This window comes from Rhinolophus sinicus, chromosome 18, assembly GCF_057876585.1.
Source record: "Rhinolophus sinicus isolate RSI-liver-muscle chromosome 18, RSI-T2T, whole genome shotgun sequence".
NCBI lineage: Eukaryota > Metazoa > Chordata > Mammalia > Chiroptera > Rhinolophidae > Rhinolophus > Rhinolophus sinicus.
This window is the reverse complement of record NC_142518.1, coordinates 111,981,172-112,002,762: the sequence shown is the minus strand read 5'-3', so window position 1 is coordinate 112,002,762 and position 21,591 is coordinate 111,981,172. Positions and strand designations below refer to the sequence as shown.

The following is a 21,591-nucleotide window of genomic DNA, read 5'->3' as shown; positions in this document are numbered from 1 at the left end:
CCAACTATTACCTATGGGATAGGTGGAAGGTCAAGGAAGGGCGGTATGGTAGGGAGCAGGAGGGAAGCAAAGGGGTTCCCCACATAGTTCCCAGCTGTCCCAGCTTGTCGGCCTCCTTCTAGCCCCAGAGCCAAATTTCCTTGCTCCTGCTTTTTGTCTCCCGGGCCATCTTTATCGTCTTAGAACTAAAGGATTCCTGATTCTCTCCAGGATCTTCTTTCCCCTCATCTGACCTGCACAGACTCTAGCCAGAAAGCCCTGGTCATCTCTCAGGTAGGTGGGGACCAAGTGGAGAAGACGAGGGAATCGCAGCCCACTTTTTAACCAAACACTAGTGTCAGTATTTCAGCGTGAGACCAAGTAGATAGTGAAAAGCGAGTGCTGTCACTTTGCTCTGGTATCACAATAGTTACAGTACAGTTCAAAATTAAGTATGTAGAGCCAGTTAAATGAACTCTTCAGCTGCATCTGGACCACTTGACTGAGAAGAAATTATTGCCCAATCCAGTGCAGATATGGGATGAAGTAGCCAAGGATGTAAATATGATGGGAGAGATTGTTACCTGCTGACTTTTTGCTTTTTAATTTTTGTATTCTACTTTCTAGAATCCACAGGTTTGATCTGGGGAAAAGAAGCTGATTCCGTCTAATATGGGTCTCCTTGGGGAGCTAAAAAATCTAAAAGAAATTTCCTGTTTGGTCATAGCCTACCTCCAAATAAAGTATCCCCAAAGGCAAAGCAAACAGTTGTCAACAATTGACTCAACATAACAGTTTTTGAAAACCATGGCCAAGGGGCATACTTTATAAACAAACTGTTTAAATATACCATGCTCACCAGGCCCATGTTTTTTGTTTAATGTGGCTATAACCAAGTCTGACATCACACAAGAGAGAGGGGACACAAACAGCAAGTTCTTTAACTGAACTTTGTGGCACAACCCACAGCTGTTTTCATGGACAGCTAGAACTCCGGGCCATCTTCCGCTAACAACCTGAACAAGAAAAGCAGCTCTGTACACATAATACATTAACCAATCTCTCCAGACTCCAACACTTCCATTCTCACACTGGTTCCTTCTCACAACTGGCCATATAAGCAGTACCCCCTGGGTTCAGAAGAGTATAAATATATATAAAATAGGTAATTAGCAGGCCCATCTCTTTTATGGTGCCGGTTGGTTATAAAATATCAAAGTATAAAAATGAGAAATTGTATCAACTAATTTTGGCCCCAAGACTAAAGTCACTCTGCAATGACTTCATAAATAGTCTCGCTAAATTTACGCCATCACTTGGTTTGGGGTCAAGAAAAAAAGCTCTCCAATCTGTTAAATAATTATGAAATTCTGGAGGCTAATTGGACTTCCCAGCTAATGTCTTACTTTCACCTAACCTGGACAAAATACTTCCATCCAGCCCTTAAGATACATGAACTATTACTTTCTTCCCTTTTTTTTTTTGCAGAGGCAGTTATTAGCTTTTATAAAACAAACTGGAAAAGGAAGTAAGCCATTCTCAAAAACTGGGCCATCATTATGCAAGATTCAACAGTCTGAGTGAGAGGTGTTCCAAACCGCATTCTCCTTTGGAGGTGAGGCACTCACCTTGGATTAGCTTTCTAGCTCAGTTCCCCTGGAAACCTGATGAAGGTGGACTATCACCTGTGTGACCAGATGAGCCGGCTTCTGGTGCAATATTGTGGGTAGTTACCTTGTGTTCAAGCTGGGAGTGCTGCGAGTGGTCATCAACACAGGCGAGGAGTCACAGGCCAGCCTCCCCGAGCGCACTGTACCTCTTGTTCCTGAGGCCTGTCCCCGGTCAGGATCTGGGGATGTTATGCATAGGGGACTGTTACAAGACGGAGTGGTCCCTTGTGGCTTAGAAGCCAGGGGTGTCTCCTGCACCTGTAGTCTGTGGGGACTGCTGTGAAAATTTCCACACAACTGTGCCAAACAGCATCCCTGGCATGGTGTCTTGCCTATCCCATGTCCTTCAGAGTCAACTGGTGTCACACATGGCCTACCCAAGTTTAAATGTGTAGTTGAACCCAATGCCAGGTGTGATAGGTGTTGAGCATGTACTTGGCAGTGTCTTCTGAGACAACACAATCCCACGTGAGCACTGAACGGGCACAGACATGGCTACCGAACAGGTGTGGGATTAGAACCAAGCAAACCTCTAAGAAATGGTTCAAGACCCTGCGTGATATCACTGAGCTTTAGGGCGGACAATAGCAAACATACACAAAAGAGTATTCATTTATTAAAGGATTGAACTTAACATTTTGACCAAACTTAGTTATTAGCAATTTTTAAATAAAGGTGTGAGGCATCATGGTAGAGGGGAGGACACTCGTGCAGGAGCTGGATCTGGTCTCAGTCCGGCTCTGCAGCCTGGGATAAGGTCCTTCCCTCTGAGCCAACAGTGTCCATTTGGTAGAGAAGGGTAGGGGCAGTGGGGATGACGAACTGCACTTTCCATCATCCCCTGATGCTGCTTCTGACAAAACTACTCTGTTAACCCCAGAAAATAAAATGCGATAACCTTTAACTCCATAATTTCATTTTTGGTCATCTATAGTCTCAGAAAAAATTCCTAAATACAAGAAAAAGTTTTATCTAAAACTGTAAACTGAATTATCTGTTTGAAGTTTTCAACTGTGTGCTTCATTGCTTGGATTAAAAATGTATCAAAATTAAAAAAAAGAAAAAGAAATTGAAAACCACCCAAATGTCTATGAATCAGTTTACTATAGGTTCACCCATTACTACTATGAAACTAGTAAAATGATGTTAATCTAATAGCACTATATATAATAAGCCAATTCCACATTAAGTGAAGAAAGTAGGACAAAGATTATAAAGACAAAATTATTTCAGTTATGTTTTCTTTGAAAACCTATGCATAGATAAAGAAATGGAAGACACAGAAATGCTAAGGAGACTACAAGTGGAACTTAAAGTCCTTTCCCCCTTATTTTCTAAAGTTTCTCAAATGAACATGTTTCACAATGGAAAAAACACTTAAATTTCAGTTTCATTTCCAACATATTTGTTGCCCAGTATCACATTTTGGATTCTATCTTTTGCACACATCCTCTCTAGGAATACTATACTAAGATTAAGCTTGAAAATATCACGTCAAGTCAGGATGATTATGTTATTCTGAAAATGTAAACCATTACAAGAGAAACGATCTGGCTGAGAAAAAATTTAAATATCTTTATTTTATTTAATTAACAGACCTTAATACTACTCCTGCAATACAGTGTATTTATATATACTTGTTGAATAATTAAGTTAAATTTGCTCTTATTTCCTACTTCTAAAGAGTTGTGTCTCTTCATATTACGTGGAATACCTAAAAATTCATGTTTAGATTGTCATGGACTTACAACCAAGAAAATTAAGATCTGCACAAATCACTCCTGTCCTAGTATCATCAGGGACCTTTAGTTCCCATATACTTACCATAGTCAAGTCTGGGAACAAGCAACACTTACAATATCTCGAGATGTCTACAAACCTCAAATTCTAAAATATGGGAATTTAAAATTATGGAAGAAAAACTGACTCAAGAAACTTTGCCATCGTTCAGATTTAACTTCTCAATTGTTTACTTATCTGCATTCCTTCCAAAGGGATTTTACGTTTTTTCTACACACATAAGAAGTTCTCGGGACATGCTAGTTATATGTACAAGTAAATTAACTTTACAAATATGTGAAAAGACCTACGTTAACTTCAGGAAGAATAACAAGAAAAAAGGTACCACGCCACAGTTTTAACTTCACTGTTTTAATATCATGAAATACAAGTACAAAACATTGTACAAGTATACTTTTTACTACACGGAGATGGAATAATACATTTGTGGTTTTACCAGATTCTGGAACACCCACTACTAGCCACTGTATAAATACCTGTCCATGGGGGTTTTCTACTATTTCTATGAGGCTTTATCATAAATAAAAAAAGCTCACAAATCTTTTCAACCGTTGCAGATTTGTATTTATCTTAATATTCCTGTTCAGCTGCTTTGGAGAACTGTTAAATACAAAATTGCCTTAGCCAAGAGTTTTAAGTGGGTAATTTTGTTATTTCGTGTTGGCTGAAATCTCCCTTATGTTGGCATTACAAAGACACTGAGCACTTATATAAGGTAAGAAAACAATGTTGTCTCCATAGCTCTCTTACTGTTTAGGAAGGCAAATTACCACTTCCTGAAAAGTACAGGATATTATAATAGATGTTATCGGCTAAGCAGTAATTCATGAAACTCCAATTATGTAAGACAAATAATAGCAACAGAGGAACACAAAGCCATACATATACTAAAGAAAAACAATTTTGCAAATATTCAAACTATTTTTCCTACTTCTAAACTGGTTTAAATACATCAAATAAAGAAAAAATAAACTGCGCTAAACTATTCAGAATTCAGCTTTCATAGCATAGCTCAGTTTTCAGCTAAGATTTTTCTTATGACAAACAAACAAAATAACGATGGAAGCAGCATTTACTTTGTTGGAAAAAAATAAAAATAAAAATACTGCTGATTCCATAAAATATTTGAAACTAATTTTGTTTCTATAAATAAATAAAATGGTGGTTACCTTTTTTGAAAGTTTTAATAATCATTCCTACTGTTAAAAAACAAATCAACCTTTAAAGATAAACTCTGGAATATTTGAAATAACATGTTTAAAGTTTTAATTTTTCTTACTGTTAAAAATCAAATCAACCTTTAAGGACAAACTTTGGGGTATTTAAAGTAACGTGTTTGGAAAACTGAACCCCATTTTTCATTGCCAGCATTATGCTTTGTTCTTGGTGGACTCATCTTTGTTTCTTCTTTTTACATCCCAGTTATAAACCCTGGCCATATCTGTAAGAATTGTCAAAGAAAATGCAAATGCAGGTCTAAAGAGAACATATGCAATGACTAAGCACTCACACACTGAATCAAAGACAGAAATCACACACAAGAAATACTGGTGACAAACCGTGTTGTGAGCCATCTTGCTATAATATCATTTGCTAAGAAATTATTGGAACAAAATTCCACCAAAACCAAGTCAAATCAACTGTTTAGTGTATCTAGTTAATGACGGTATTAAAATTAACAAATACGTCCTCAACACTGTCAAGTTTTAAAGATAGCCCCACCCACGAAATTTCAAAAACTGTTCAAACTATATCCTGATATGTAATATTTAAATTAGTACAATTTAATTACCAGTAATTTTATCTCTCACCTTCTCTTTGGTTTAACAGGACATTCACTCAAGTTATTAAGCATCTACATCTTTTCCTTTCCACAGGCAGCACCCTGCATTAGGCCCTCGCATGTCAATTATTTCTTTTATGGACCCCACCTTTGGTGTTTTATCCAAAAAGTCACTGTCATACTCAAGGTCATCTAGACTTTGTCCCATGTTATCTTCTAGGAACGGCACAGTTTTTTTCCCTCTCTGGATGAAGTCTTCCCATTACCAGTCACATGCCAACCCCTGCTCCAGGCTGTAATGCCTGCCATGTGCTACATGCAGTGAAGAAGAGAGAAAGCATAGGTCCTACACTTGGAGAGCTCCCGGTCTGGCATGGACAACAAACAAAGCACTATGTGAACCGTACTAAGTAAGCGTGGAGGGACAACACACCCTGAAGTGGTTAGAAAACGTCCAACAATGTTCTGATACTTGAGCTGAAATATGCAGGACAAAAAGGAGTAGCCCAAGGTAAACAGGAGGAGACCACTTCAAGTAGGAGGAACAAAGTGGGGAAATGCAACGGGTATGGCACATTTGAGGGGGTGAGGATAATAACTGATTGGCGTGATTTGGAACCCGGGGTGCACTGGCGGAGGGCCAGGGCCAAAAGAGGTCAATGGCCTGAAAATAAGGACACTCTTCTCATTAAAGCAATGCAAATAAGAACGCTTCCTCCTTTTGCTTCTTTTTAAAGAAAGGATACTGACTTCTGTAGTAGTAAATTGATCTCGAAGAAAGTCAAGGTCTTCCTCAAGAGAATCAAGATTCTTTGTGGCAGTCAATAAATTCTTTTCCAACAATGCCTGAGCTTCATCAATATCATATTCAAGCATTACATTAGCCTGAAGAGAGAAAGTCATGACAATTACTAAACACTTACACAGCACTGTGTAGATCAGAGCAGGGGATGGGTAAACCTTAGCCCTCGGGCAGAACCCAGCTGGCTGTCTTTTGTCCCCAGTTTTGTTGGAACCCAGCTCTTCTCCACTCAGGCTTTCATGCCAGGATGGCAGAGCTGAGTAGTTGTCACAGAGACCGAGTGGCCTGCAAAACCAAAAATATTGACTCGCGTTTTACAGAAGTTTACTGACCCTGGGTTAGAGAAAATATTTATTTACGTTCTATCATTTACCCCTCATAACTACCCTGGTGAGGCACGTTATCTTCATCTTTACAGTTAAAAAAACACAGGGTCAGAGGCCAGGTTGCCTATGCTCACATAACTAGTAAGCAAATGGGAAAATCAGGAGAAGAACCAATACGTTTAGATACCAAATCCTATCTTTCTAAACTGCATAACACTTGAATCCATTGACATAGTTGTTTCTGAGCTTAAGCTACAATAATTTAAAAGTTTTCATGTATTACCTACATTTGATTTGATAAGGAAAACAGCTCTCACTGTCCCCTCCCTACCTCCGACAGATGCCAGGGACGAAGGCCAGGTATTCTGAAGACCTGGTGATACTGTCCACACTTGAGGATGCAGGCACTCTGGAGGTGGGGGCCATACCTTTCCCAGCTCTGAACAACTCCCCCCACCTGACTTACCTCCGGGCATTTCCTAACCCACTTTACTCATCTGACAAATGGAATTTCAAAATTACTCAAGGGGTTGTTGTAAGCATTAGAGAGACAGCATGAAAGTGTTTGGCACAAAGTTGGTGCTCCATAAATACCTAATGACTGAATAACCCAATCCATGATAATTAGAAAACTGTACACAAATTCAGATGGGACAAAAAAAATATTCAATGAAAAGAACATGTCTCTCCAATACCAGAACCACAATCTCATTCCTCGGTGTCAATTGCTGTTGTTTCTTACTATGTATTTTTCAGAAAATTTTTGTACTTTGGATACTTTTAATAAGAAAAAATTGAATACATTTAAAAACACTTCATTTGTGTCAAAAAAAAAATCCATCATTCATTTACAAAGTACCCTGTGCCAAGTATTTCTCCTTAGTTGATCATTCATTAAACAAGCACACTTGAAGTCTAAGAGGCATCTCAGAACTGACATGCCCAAACACAACCCCACGTCACCCAGCAAACCTGCTAGGCCTGTGCTATGCTCTGAGTGACAAATATTTTTCCTGCTGTCTTTTAACTTTGCTTATGATTTATAACTTTTGTGGCCTAAGAAAACCATCTTTATTCCAGGGTTACAAGATAAGTCATCTAGGATTTGGCCTAAACTTGGATGGTTGAGTATTTCATGGAAGTATATGACCATTTGGAATTCACCTGGTGTGAGACAGGTGGGCTAAAGCTGTAATTCTTACAGAGAGCCCCCCTTCATCCCAGTCTAATTTATGGAATCACCTTATCCCCACTTGCTGATGGAATGTGGGTCGAGAGAAAGAGAAGCCAAGGAGAAATGACTCACCCCTAGGATTTGAGCCACTGGGTGAATAGCTGTTCTACTTACAGACCAAAACTAAACAAGGATGGGAATTATGGTTGTAGAATTAAACGTACAAACTCTGAAAATGTTACAACTAACAAAAATCAGGAGGAGAAACTAAGAGACAGAGAAGTGAGTTTCTGTGTACTAATCTGTCCATCTTTCCACAGAACTAGAATGCCTCTCAGGGGTGATTCTACAGGACAGCGGCAAGGGGAAACCCTCGCAGTGGGGAGAGCTGAAAGCAATACACTTGGCTTGCTACTTTGTATGGCAACTTGACCTATGGACAGCTAGTTAGATAGTCAGGAATGGCTTGGCTGGTTGGTCAGGGGACTGAGAAGAGTAAATAAGACAGGAAAAATCAAGGCAAGGTCTAGGAAATAATCTAAAAGTGAAGTATATAGTTTAAAAAGTAGACTCCAACCTCAAGGTTTTTGTAATCATCTTTCCCTTGTAAGTTTAGAGAGATCGTTCTAAAACTTCTAAAGTCCTACTGGGAAGCAGAATTTATCTGAGGCTATTTCACTTCTATTGCTTTTCCTTCTGTTACATTTCAGAGGTGAAGCATTAGCTGGCGGGGAAGCAGGCCTTGGCCATTTTTGCTTGACTGGGAGAGACTTGAGCGTGTTTTGGCGGGCAATCTTCACCTCCCCCTCCTCCGAATTTCAGTCGGTTTCTGATGGACCACTTGAACTCCACCCCTTCATTCCTTCTACAGTCAAAGGGAGATAAGCATTTGACACAGCTCAAACAATACTGTCGTACACTAGTTTACAAATGTCAGCCCAGGAAGCTGTGGCTATTCCATTTACTTACCCCCAACCACAGACACACTTTATCAGTAGGAGGAACGGAAGCTTTGCAATACAGGTTATCTGCCAGTAAGAACCTGGTCTCCAGTGAACTGGTGGATTCCTTAAAAAAAAAACGACAGTACTGTAAACAGGCGAGTTTAATGCCAAGATTGTAAAGGAGAATGCCCACAGTCGGACCTAAGCCATTTAAAGCAGGACCATCATGCAAACCAAGTGTAGCAGTCAAAGAAACGAATGCTTGCAGCTAGATGGTGGGGCACGGAGGGCATGGATTCTGGCTCAACTACCTACTACCTGTGCAACTTTGGCATATGGCATAACTGCTCTGTGCCACAGGCTCCTCATATGGAAAATAAGGATAACAAATAGTCCCTACACCAGTGAAGGCCGCCACAATCAGTTTACATACACACACACACACACACACACACACACACACACACACACACACACACAGTGCCTGGTAGAGTAAGCTCTATCCATGAGGTAGCTATTATTATTTTTTCAGTGCTTCATGCCCAACCCACCAATTTTCTGAAGTCTCTTATAAAATTTACCACATAAAATAATGTACTGGAAATGCAGTTATTCTACCAGTCAAGTAATAAATCATATACAGAGGGTGGTGCCAAAAAATGTATGCATGTTTTAAGAAAGGAAAAACCTGTATTAGAATTGTAGTAGTCAATATATACCAATAATGAAGATGAATACAAGTCATGTATTGCCATGTTTAAATGGCAAACTCAGTATATACACATATACATAATCTTTAAATACAACATGCCTATGAAATTTAATTTTTATAGCCTGCTTTTATTTAGTGAGTATTGGCTCAAGATTCAGGTTCTCGAATCGAGTTCTGCCAGTAATTAGCTATGTGACACTGGTCAAGTGTAACCTCTGTAACTATATCCTCAATTGTGAAATGAGAACCTGAAATATAATTTCTAAGATTCCTTCTAGCTCTGTACTTCCTAGACTCAATCCTTAGTCTGACAGAGAACAGTAACAACGACAAGACTTAGATGCTGCCACCTCAAAGTAAGACATCTTCTTGTACCCACCATAATTTCAATTTGCACTGAAGTTTTGCACATACTATATATAAATAAAATAATCCCAGAAGTGTGGGCCCTAGAATTAAACCTGATTTGGGGAGGGGAGCCACAAAGCCACGTTCATCAGTCAAGTACACTGTCCATAACATCAGCGCATGTGCTGAAGAAGGCTGTATGGATCTTCCAGGAACCAGTCAACGAAGACGCACTTCTGCTGAAGTATCCTGTTCGCTCGTATTTACAAACAAAAATACACTTACTTTTTTCTTCTGCATGTATTTTAGAATTTCTAAAGTCTGCTTAATTTCAGGAATCTGACCTTTCAGTCTGTGAATCAGAAAAAGATGAACTTAGCATTTTGCAGCAATAATAAACACCAGGGTACAGTCTTACAAGCCATGCATTTTCTACTGATATCTTCTTGAGGACTCCTTATAAATATAAAACATTTAAGATATTTTATATTTAAGGTGTTTTGTACATTTTTATTAAAATATCTATGACATTTCAGATATTTCATATATAAATAATTACTAAGACATTTAGATATGACAGCAAATATTTATGGAATGCCTACTGTGTACCACACCCTGTTCTATGTCAAACACCCCATCAGTATTTAACATTTCTAGAGCAAACCATATTCCACAGAGGTGATTCAGAGGTTGCACATTTGATTAGAAGTGCATATTTTAAAAGGACTAATTTTAAAATAACATGCATTCAAATATTATATTACAAGTTTGAAACCACCAGACACCACCACCTCCATGCTCCTGGTGAGTACCCTTAGGACACAGACATGAACACCACAGCCAGTGAAATGCCAGCCAAGTGCAGTGACAGCTGCCCAGTGCTTGTGCTTGTCACACTGCAAGAAGTGTGCAGTGTCACCTAAATGGGTACACAGCACATTATGATGTGATACACTTGTGATTCTTTTAAGCTTTGGGTAATTTTTCATTAACTTTTATGTTGATAAATGCTATTTTATTTTCAAGTTGGATAAAACTACTCTTAAAATTATAAATGGATCATTGGTTTGAACACAAGAAATTTAAGAAAATAATGATGGGCATGATGGGAATGATCAGACTCAAAAGGTAAGTTATATTATAGCTACTAGCAAAACTGCTAGCCTGGAAAAACTGGATATCTACACACACACACACAAAAAATGAATCTAGACACAGACCTAAAACACTTCACAAAAATTAAGTCAAAATGAATCACAGACCTAAATGTGAAAACACAAAACTATAATGCTCCTAGCAGATAACACAGGAAAAAATCTAGATGACCTTGAGTGTGGTGATGACTTTTTACATAAACACCAAAAATATAACCCATGAAAGAAATACTGTTTCCCCGAAAATAAGACCTAGCCGGACAGTCAACTCTAATGCATCTTTTAGAGCAAAAATTACTGTAAGACTGGGTCTTACAGTAATTTTTGCTCCAAAAGATGTAGTAGACCTGATTGTCCGGCTAGGTCTTATTTTCGGAGAAACGGGGTAATTGATATGCTGGACTTCACTAAAATTAAAAACTTCTGCTCTGCAAAAAACATTGTCAGGAGAATGCAAAGAGAAGGCACAGATTAGAAGGAAATCTTTGTAAAACACATATCTGGTAAAAGACTATTATCCAACCTATACAAAGAACTCTTAAAACTAAACGGTAAGAAAACAAACGACTTGATTGAAAAATGGGAGAAAAAGACCTTAACACATGTATCACCAAAGACACAGATGGAAAATAAGCATATGAAAAGATGCTCCACAGCAAATGAATGAAGGAATTGCAAATGAAAACACCGAGATACCACCACACACCTATCAGGCTGGCCAAAACCTGGAACACCAATAACACCAAATGCTGGTGAGGATGTGGAGCAACAGGAACTCTCATCCATGGTTAGTGGGAATGCAGACTGGAAGCCACTCAGGAAGGGAGTTTGGTGGTTTCTTACAAAACTAAACATACTCTTACCATAAGATCTGGCAACCACACTCCTGGGTATTTACCCAAAGGGGCAAACTTATATCCACACAAAAACCTCAACATGGATGTTTATAGCAGCTTTATTCCTAATTGCCAAATTTGGAAGCAACCAAGATGTCCTTCAGGAGGTGAATGAATAAATAAACTGTGGTACATCCAACAATGTAATATAATATTATCAGCACTAAAAAGAAATGAATAATCAATCCATGAAAAGACAAAGAGGAACCTTAAATGCATATTCCTAAGTGAAAGAAGCAAAAAGGCGACATACTGTATGATTCCAACTACACGACATTCTGGAAAAGACAAAACTGTGGAGACAGGAAAAGGATCACTGGTTGCCAGAGTTTGGGGGGGAATGAAAAGGCAGAGCACAGAGAATTCTAAGGGCAGTGAAACTACTCTTGTGTGACACTATAACGGTGCATACATGACATCATGCATTTGTCAAAACGCACAGACTGTACAACACAAGAGTGAACCCTAAAGTAAACCATAGACTTTAGTTAATGATCATATATGAATACTGGCTCATCAGTTGTAACAAACGAACGACTCTGGTGGGGAAGTTGATAATGGGGGGAGCTGTGCGTATTTTGGGGAATGGCTACCTTCTGCTCAATTTTGGTATGAACCTAAAACTATTCTAAAAAATAAAGTCCATTACAAAATAATTTTAAAAAATCACTAGCAACTGATTCCCAACAGAAATTAACCTCACTGACAAGAAAATAAGAGATAGGGGTGGCCGGATGGCTCAGTTGGTTAGAGCGCGAGCTCTCAACAACAAGGTTGCTGGTTTGATTTCCGCATGGGATGGTAGGCTGTGCCCCCTGCAACTAAAGATTGAAAACGACGACTGGACTTGGAGCTGAGCTGCGCCCTCCACAACTAGACTGAAGTACGACTTGGAGCTGATGGGCCCTGGAGAAAGACACTGTTCCCCAATATTCTCCAATAAAAAAAAAGAAGAAAATAAGAGATAAAAATATGCTGATGCTGAAAACACTCAAAGTCATTTAGAGAGGAAAGAATAAAACTTTTTTTTGTCACTGAGGTTTAGCTCTTTTTTATTATATATTATATAAGACCCGGTCTTGTATTATAGTAAAATAAGACTGGGTCTTATACTAATTTTTACTTCAAAAGACACATCAGAGCTGATTGTCCCACTAGGTCTTATTTTCGGGGAAACACGGTAGCTTAGAAGGGAAGTAGACCAAGTCTTCAAAAGGGGAATAACAATAAAGGAGAACTTTCTAGGTGTCTTTTTCTCCCTCTAAATTTCCCTGGGTGAATCACAATACGGAGCCCATCACTGCTACAGGGTAGAACAACAGAACTGGCCAGAGGCAGGGAGGTCAGGCTGAGGAGCTGAAAAGACATCAATGGCCATCAGCAGTCTCCCCTCCCCACTCCCACATGCAGGGCTGACAGTGAAGACAGCCAAGGGCAGAAGAACAGAAAGAATCCCCCACAGGCCAAGTGACTTGGTTGGGGAGAAGAAGCACTTGTCCAATGGCCATGCCCTACATTAGAACACCAGCAGCATTCTTCCTACCCCTCAAACCAAGAGGGACTTCAATTCCTCCCACCCCCACATACATTACTGGCCAAAGTAACTAATGCCCTTCAGAGACTATGAGCTGACAGGGAAAATAAATGATAATCTGATAAACTCACCTACAATAAAATAAAGACAATAAACTCTATCAGATGAAATAAAATTAAATACTAAAGAGAAGATTATACAGTAAGTATTTAAAATACCTCAAAGATAACAGATAGGATATTGGGATATGAAGAAGAAACAAGTACATATAGAAGAACCAACCAAAACTAGTAGGTATAAAAAAATGTAATAATGTGCTCGCTTCGGCAGCACATATACTAAAAAAATGTAATGGTTGAAATAAACTCGTGGACAGCCATCTCATTGCCAAAAAGACAAGTTACCAAAGTCAGCAGGAGAAAGGAAATAATAAAAAGAAATAGAGAGAAACACTGAAGTGAAGTGTCAACATTCACATTAATAGGAATTCTAGGACACAAAGAAAAAAAAATTAACAGATGATAGGAAAAAACAATAAAATAAGAAAGGACAACTGCAAAATTTCCAGTTAAAAATAAAAGGCATACAATCCATGTATCCAAGAGGAGATCGCCACAAGAGAATTATGAAATACTAAAGAACTTTTAAGTTAAAGTTAAATGACAAGACAAGAACAGATTCACAACATACGCAGAGGAAAAGGTTAGTACCCAAACTACATAGAGCCATCTGTTGCAGAACAACTTAACTATGCCCCAAAATAGTTTTTGTTGCATAGCTGATATCACAGAGGTGAAGGAAATTCCAGAAAGAAAGAAGAGAAAAAAAAAAAGAGAAAAAAAAATGAAAGGGGAAAAGGTGGACAGGGCTTTGATTTGAGCAGGATTCAGAATGTGGCCCCTGAGAAACAATACACCTACCAAGAAAGGCTCCTGCTGGCTAACTGGGCTCAAACTTAAAAACAGAGCCTAGCAGCCTTTTCTAAACAGAGGGCCTCTCATTCACAAATTTCTACACTTACCTCCTTTTCTTTTGAGCAAGGTTGAGTTCCATAAACTTATACTTCTGGTACTGTTCATCCAGCTTCTTTAGGACTACATCTGCCGTCTCATTCCCAGGCTGTTTCATGAAGGAATCTACATCTTCCTTTAGTGCCAAAAATAATACATTTAAAACATTAGAATATATACCTCTAATCTGATTTTTTACTTCTTTAGCTCAATTTATGAAACACAGAAGAAAAGAAAGCTCGTGTTCCCTTTTCTTCAAAGGCATGTTTTTAACTAAAAAAGTTAGAGACAATTTCAGTGCATATACATTTTTTGTAGCTAATTTATTCTTCCTCCACTTTCCTCTTTTTTTTATTTATGTATAGAGAAAGAAAAATGACTTTGCCTGCTTTATGCCTCCCCCATGGTGCCCTAGTAGTAAAATATGAACCTAGCTAAAAAAGGATTCCACAGGTTGCGTGCCAAAATTATTGATTTTGTTACTTAAATTTTTAACTCAACAAGTTCTGCCATATAAATCATGCTAAATGTGGTCCTTAGGTTCCCCAGGAAAGCCACAAATACCTCCTTAAGTATCAAGTGGTTGAAATAAAGTAAAACTAAAAGGCAAACAGAGCAATCTTTTATAACAGGAACACTAAGCAAAAGAAAATCAGTAAAACCCAGTAGCATTTTTTACCTGTATAGTACATGCGGCTCCTTGAAGAAAAGCTAGTTAATTAGATAAGGAACTAGATGAAAATAGATGGAAACTTTGAGAGTCTGTAAGAGACTTCCAGTACTTTGAAGAACTTGAGTCCTACATTGTAAGTTAAAGTCAATCATCTTACGGTTTCTGGCATCTCTACATCATTATTCTTATTCATGCTTACTAATTGTAAAGGACTATTTTAGCCAAAAGAAGAAGAAAAATGAAGAGAAACACAGCAAGAGCGTGAACTATGAAGCCATCAAACTAGAAACACAGTAAAAGAAATTATAAAGGTGAGGGAGTGGCAATGGCTGAACTCTGCATGTAAAATGGAGATACCATCTTCCTGGAGGTAGTAAAACTGCAGGAAAGAGAAATAAGTCCCAGTTTCTAGCACATGCGGACATGCTACTAGGAGCTTAGAGTGTAGCAAGGAGAATTAACTATAGTAGCATAGGTTGGTGGTTAAGAGACAGGGCTGCCTGGTTAGAATCATGGCTTCATCACATACTCAATGTGTTGAGCCCAGGGAAGTTATTTAACCTCTGTCTCAATTTCCTCATCTGTAAAATTAAAAAAATAAAAAAGTATATTTTCCTCACAGGGGATTGAATGAGTTAGCATGTGTAAAACGCTTAGAAGAGTACACAACAGCTTGTAACTGATAATAAACATTAGCTATGTCTATGACACAACGTACTAAGGAAACATGAAAGTGCCAAGAATTCCATTTGGGGTACTATCAGGAAGAACTACAGGGAGATTATATCTGAAATTAGGTGTGGAGAGATGAAGAGGTCAGCAAATGGACAACGGGGAAAGGAACAATTCAAGCAGAAAAAGAAAACAAATTACTACACCACTGGGAGATATGACTAAGACAAAGGAATGTGAAAAGGGAGAGGTCTGACTCCTAACCAGTATGGTATATTGCCTATCATCACAGAAGCCAATATACAGTCGGCCCTCTGCATTGGCGGGTTCTGAGTCTGTGGTTTCAACCAACTGCAGTTTGAAGATATTTGAAAAAAATGTTAACTTGTTGCTGACATGTACTACTTACTCCCTAAAGAATGTAGTATAACAACTATTTACATAGCATTTACATCTTATTAGGTATTATATGTAATCTGGCGATGATTTTAGTATATGGGAAGATGTGCACGTGTGTAGGTTAATACAAATACTACGACATTTCATATATGGGACTTCAGCATCTGCAGATCTTGAATGAGGGTAAGAGGGTCCTGGAACCAATCCCCCATGGATACCGAGGGACCACTGTATATTAAGCATCAACTTGCAATACTGAAAGCACATTCTCTGTTTCTCATAGCAACTTTGTAAGTATTGTCATCCCTAGTTCTGTTACGGAAACTGAGGCTCAAAGCAGTAAAACAATATGCTCAAGACTAAGCAGCAATTATTCTTTCTATAACACCATGCTAGTCCCATTAGTTTGGGAACATAATTATGTAAAATTTGGATGGCTTATCATATCATGTTGGTAGAAATTTTAAGGTCTAGAAAAAAATAACCCATAGAATTTTAGGGGAAAAGGGCACTTTAAGATAAGACTTTTTTAAAGTCCTCAGATAAAGTTTGTCATCCTGAATTAGATTTTTGAAGCTAACTCTAGCTGAGCACCAGGATGAAGCATTTAAGGCACTATGGAAATACAATTTGACATCTAGTTATGAGTTTATACTATGTGTCAGGCACTGTGCTAGGACCAGGAGAAAATGATACTGAGCAACATGATGACCTGCCTTTCCTCCCAGTAGCAGAGCAGGATGTGTACATAGAGGGGCTCTCGAGCCCCACAGACTGCCCAAGTTCAAATCCTGGATAACTCACTTACACCCTGTGTGGATCGGAGGAAGTTATTCGAGGGCTCTGTGCCTCAGCTTCATCATCTACAAAATGGGGGTAACATTACCTACCTCCTAGAGTTTTGTAAAAGCATTAGGAAAATGCCTGGCACTCAACAAATGTTATCTCATTACCATTAGTTGAGAGATAAATGTAAAGAAATAAATGGCACAGCTCAGGGAGGAAATACGAAATGACTTAACTACAAAACTGAATCAGCAAATACAAATATGCAATATACAGTGCATATAAAAGTAGTTTAAGTAAAAGTAATGGGTCTTTTGAAGGAGATATGACTAAGACAAAGGCAGAGATAAGACAATATAAGTACAAACCAAAAGGTCGAGAAAATTCCATTAAGATTTTATAGTAGCTCAGCCAGAACTGAGTGGGGAAAACATTCCTCCAAGGCAAGAGACCACTGCATTCCTTTAACAGACTAGGCTTCATTTCCTATTCTCAGCCATCCAGGGCACAGACACAGGTACAAGACCTCATCTCCGGAGTGGAGGCAAGCACAGAATAACCAGCACTTCTAGGCTGAGTCTCAAGCTTCTCACTGCCTTCCCTTTTCCAGGCAGCAGGGGATGAATCCTGGTGTCTAGTAAGGAGTTAGGGGGCGCTCCCTCAGACCGCCCCGCTCCCGAGTCCTCCCTCCCCAGACCCTCTTCTGTTTTGGGGCCTTCTCGGACTGCGTTTCCCCTGGGGCAGGTCCCAGCACAGCACACAGCACAGTCCGTCCACGCACGAAGCGCGAGAGGGGACGAAGCGCTCTCTCGCCGGACCTTCAGCTCAACTCCTTCCCCCAACAGTCGAGGCCAGGGTGGGGACTGGGAAGGAAGGGGTCGCGGCCTAGCGTCAAGATGCCTAGGACCAGCGTATCTCTTACCACAAACACGGCTTCAGGAATCCCTAGGTGGTACCGCCGACCGTTTCCTGCAACCACTTCCCCTGAGCCACAAGCATCTTTAGCGGCCGCCATCTTGGGTAAGCAAGCGCGCGACTAACCGCCTTTCCAGCCGCCAGCTGCCGCGGGTCCGTGATTGGCTCGCTCACACCTGCAGGCCCGCCCCTCCTTTGTGAGTCTGCGCATTCGTAGGCAAACAGGAAGTAGACGCTCCTTCTCCTCCCTCGCGCTGTCGCCCATCCTGTGGGTGCTGATTGGCTGCACACAGGTGAGTGACATGTGTGGAAGGGCTGCGGAGGAGAAGCTGGTTGTGCAGGAAGGACCAATACGGACTCCTGGAAAAAGGGGTCTCGGGGATTTTGTGGGTGGGTAATTTACTTGCAGCCATTAAAGGAGATGGGACTCATATATCCAAAGCTCTGTCTCCTCAAGGGAGGCTTAGCCATTCATTGTTTTTATACACTATTTGGTTCATTGCACGTTGATTTCTTCTTTGCAGTTGGCTGCACCTATCCGGTTGAGTACCTGTCAAGCTCCTCCTGTTTATGGCTGCATCTGCAAAATACTGCTATATTTCAACATTTAGCAAGAATAGCATTTAGTAAGAACCAGCCAGACCTTGAGACCCTTGTCCCATTGCTCCCTGAGATTTCCCACTCCTCATTGTTGGGAGGATGGGGACAATGGGTCATACTTCTGTAAGTGGTTGCTATTGAACATGGATGAAGTACATGTTTGAGTTAAAGGAGTGCAATTCTCTGGCTGCCTGACTTATGAAAGCCTTGGGGTCCCCTGGGTTCTGGGAGTCCTGAGAACAGGAGTGCATAAAGAGCACTACTCTCACAGGAGACGTGCCATAACAGACAACTCAGAAGCAGGGGAAAATATAAAAAAAACATAAAACTATTAGTAGTGTCAACTGAAAAATAGTATTGACTAGGTGTTTCGGCACCAAAAGGAATATATTTGGGGAAAAACAAAGGGTTATAACCCATTGCATGCAGACATGGCAAGCCACATGTATACTCGGGCCTGCCTGTAAAGATGGAAGGGTATTTATAGAAGAGAAAGGGGAGTTAAGGGAAGGGGAAGTTACTACCATATAAACATAGAGTTCTTCCTGTACGTCTCTAGCTGTTAGAGTGTCAGAACTCCTCCCAAAAGCCCTAGTTCTTCCCATAGACTCTACTGACTAATTATGTTCCCTTAAAGTTCCAGTTAGTCTTTACCAGTAATTATATAATGAAATACACTAGTAACTGTTCAAAACTCCAAATAAATGGAGAGAAATTAAAGAATGCCTGAATGAATAAATAAGTGGTTATGCTGTGTTCATGATTTGGAAGTGCTGATATTGTTAAGATATCTGTATGTCTATTTTCTCCAAATTTAACTGTAGATTCAATGTAGTCCCAGTCAGTGTTCTAGAGGACTTTTTTCCATAGAAATTGATCAGCTGATTGTAATATTTTCCTGGAATTCAAAGAGAACCTGAATACCTGAAACAATCTTGAAAAATATGAATAAATATGGAAGACTAATACTACCATACTTTGAGGCCCAGAGAAAACTATGATAATCAAGACAGTGTGTTATGGGACAAAAGATAGACATTTGGATCAAAGGAACAAAATAAAGTGAAAAATAGACCCATAAATATGTTGTCAATTGATGTGTTTGTGTGTGTGTGTGTCTAGTGGGAAATAAATCTTTTATTGAAATTTTAACTTGTGAATTAATGCCATATGTTGGGATTCTGATTTAGTGAGATCAAAGTCATGCTTTTGATGATATGGTTCCTCACAAGGAAGACCCTATTATCCACACATTTTCTTTATTTTTGCAGCGGCTTAAAAATAAAAAATCCTCTCATTATTCATATTCATTTTACTTTTTATCTCCAGATGCAATTTTTATTATTCAGCTAACTGTCCCAAACACCCCCAATTCACTGATGCCTTTTTTAATTATAGTTGACATATAATATTATATTGATTTCAGGTATGCAACATAGTGATTCAACACTTATATAACTTATGAAGTGATCACCATAATAAGTCCAGTATTATCCAGTATTATAAACAAGTCTAGTATTATCTAGTATCATGTCACTGTACATAGTTATTATATTATTGACTATATTCCCTTATGTTGTACTTTACATCCCCATGTTATCAATTGAATTTTAAGAAATGTACCAAGGCAACCCAAGGGAAAAGGAAATCATTTTTCAAAAATGTTGCAGGAACAACTAGGTAACTATATGGAAAAAGTAAATCTCTACCCTTACCTGTCACCAAACATAAAAATGTATTTTTAGGTGGATCACAGATCTAAACAAAAAACTGAAACTACAGAGCTTCGAGAAGAGAAATGAAGGATATCTTCATGCCATTGGGATAATCAAATATTTCTGAAGACACAAAAAGCACTAATCATAAAAGAAAAACTTGATAAATTGGACTTCAAAATTAGAAAACACCTGCTCAGCAAATGATACCACTAAGAACATGAAAAGGCAAGCCACAGACTAGGAGAAATTATTTGTGTAATATATCTAACAGAATTAATATCCAGAATGTATAAAGAACTATAAATCAATCAAAAACAGTAAAACAGTAAAATGGACAAAACTGTTGGACACTTCACAAAAAAAAGATATTGGAATGGCCAATAAGTATGTGAAAAATTGCTTACTCATCAGAGAAATGTAATTAAACCACATGTTACATTACTACAAAGCCACTAGAATGGCCAAAATTTACAATATTGACAGCAGTAATTGTTGGCCAGAATTTTGAGCACCTAGAATTCTCACACATTGCTGGTGGAATAAAGTGGTACAGTCATTTTTGGAAAATTTTTGGAAGTTTTAATTTTAGACAAACACATACTGTATGACCCACCCATTCTACTCCTAGGTATTTACCTGAGAGATATAGCGACAATCATCTATAAAAGACTTGTACAAGAATGTTAATAGACCTTGTATTTGTACATCAATTTAAAATTTAGTTTAAAAATGAGTATGAAGCAATATATTTTCAGATAAACAAAAACTAAGTTTATCACCAGCATAACTACACTAATGAAATTCTCAAAGGTGTACTTCAGGAAGAGGGAAATGATTCCAAGCCAAGAAGGGATGGTAAACAAACAAACAAAAAACCTAAACACATAGCTAACTAAATCTAAGCAAAAACTGTTTCTATAAATACTAATACTTTTAATTTCAGAGGCTAATAGAATGGGGCAAAGCTAAAATGCTGGACCACCATAATATATAAGTTGGGTAGGAATGCCCTTGTACTTTAAAAGTATTCTAAGGTCCTTGTGTTATTTGGGAGGGGAGATTAAGATATTAACTTTAGTTTTTGATCATTTTGAAGGATAACTATTAAAATAAGAGAAATAGAGTCCATCACCTCCAAAACACTGAATTGAAGAATCGCAAAAGTATTGATGTTTCACTGAATGTTTATTTTACTTGGAAGACGTGGGTGATTCAGTTCAGGCTGGGAAAGATCTTGGTTTTTTCACCTCTGAATTTCAATCTTTTTGCTTTGGTACTTCTACACGGATTGTGTCTGGGTAAAAGATAGACATATAAATCTTACATCATTTCTCCATGTATTTCTTTGTGGCTATAAAATAAATTACAAATATTATTATACACAAAAGGCTTGGTCAGTCTACTCATTAGGAGGTCAGGCCTCCTAAGACAAACATTCAGGAACCAGGGGCCCCAATACATTGGCTGAAGACTGATGGAAGAAATCTTACAAAGATGTTTAGAAAACAATACTCTGAGGTAACGAACACATGGATCATGGCACTCTACCATATGCTTCAGCTATACTCAGCCATGTTACCATTGCCTGTTTCCACTTCTCTGCTCAAGCTGTTTTCTCTGCCTTTAATGCCAAACTTCTATCATCTATACATCTACTGGGTGGAAATCCTTATCATTTCAGACTCTCTGCCCTGAA

General features: G+C 38.8%; 2 protein-coding genes across 3 annotated transcripts in view; both read right to left on the bottom strand.

Annotated features, from left to right (window-relative positions):
* Positions 1 to 3,781: 3,781 nt before the first annotated feature.
* VBP1 (VHL binding protein 1) lies at positions 3,782 to 17,769 on the bottom strand. 2 transcript variants are annotated; one of them, XM_019716085.3, is made up of 6 exons: positions 17,585 to 17,769; positions 14,144 to 14,268; positions 9,824 to 9,890; positions 8,504 to 8,602; positions 5,979 to 6,117; positions 3,782 to 4,890 (listed from the first exon to the last, which is right to left on the bottom strand). In XM_019716085.3, the coding sequence occupies exons 1-6, from the start codon at positions 17,675 to 17,677 to the stop codon at positions 4,820 to 4,822; spliced, it is 594 nt and encodes a 197-aa protein (XP_019571644.1). In that variant the 5' UTR covers positions 17,678 to 17,769; the 3' UTR covers positions 3,782 to 4,819. The 2 variants fall into 2 exon arrangements, with proteins under 2 accessions (XP_019571644.1, XP_088651435.1); XM_088795309.1 differs by having other exon boundaries at positions 9,773 to 9,890; positions 17,585 to 17,742.
* Positions 17,770 to 19,566: 1,797 nt separating this feature from the next.
* Positions 19,567 to 21,591, bottom strand: part of LOC141569594 (phosphatidylinositol-binding clathrin assembly protein-like) — a 51,030-nt gene continuing 49,005 nt past the window's right edge. Inside the window, exon 17 of the mRNA XM_074323329.2 lies at positions 19,567 to 21,189. Coding sequence (XP_074179430.2) covers positions 21,175 to 21,189 — 15 coding nt within the window. The 3' untranslated portion in view covers positions 19,567 to 21,174. The remainder of the gene's footprint in view (positions 21,190 to 21,591) is intronic.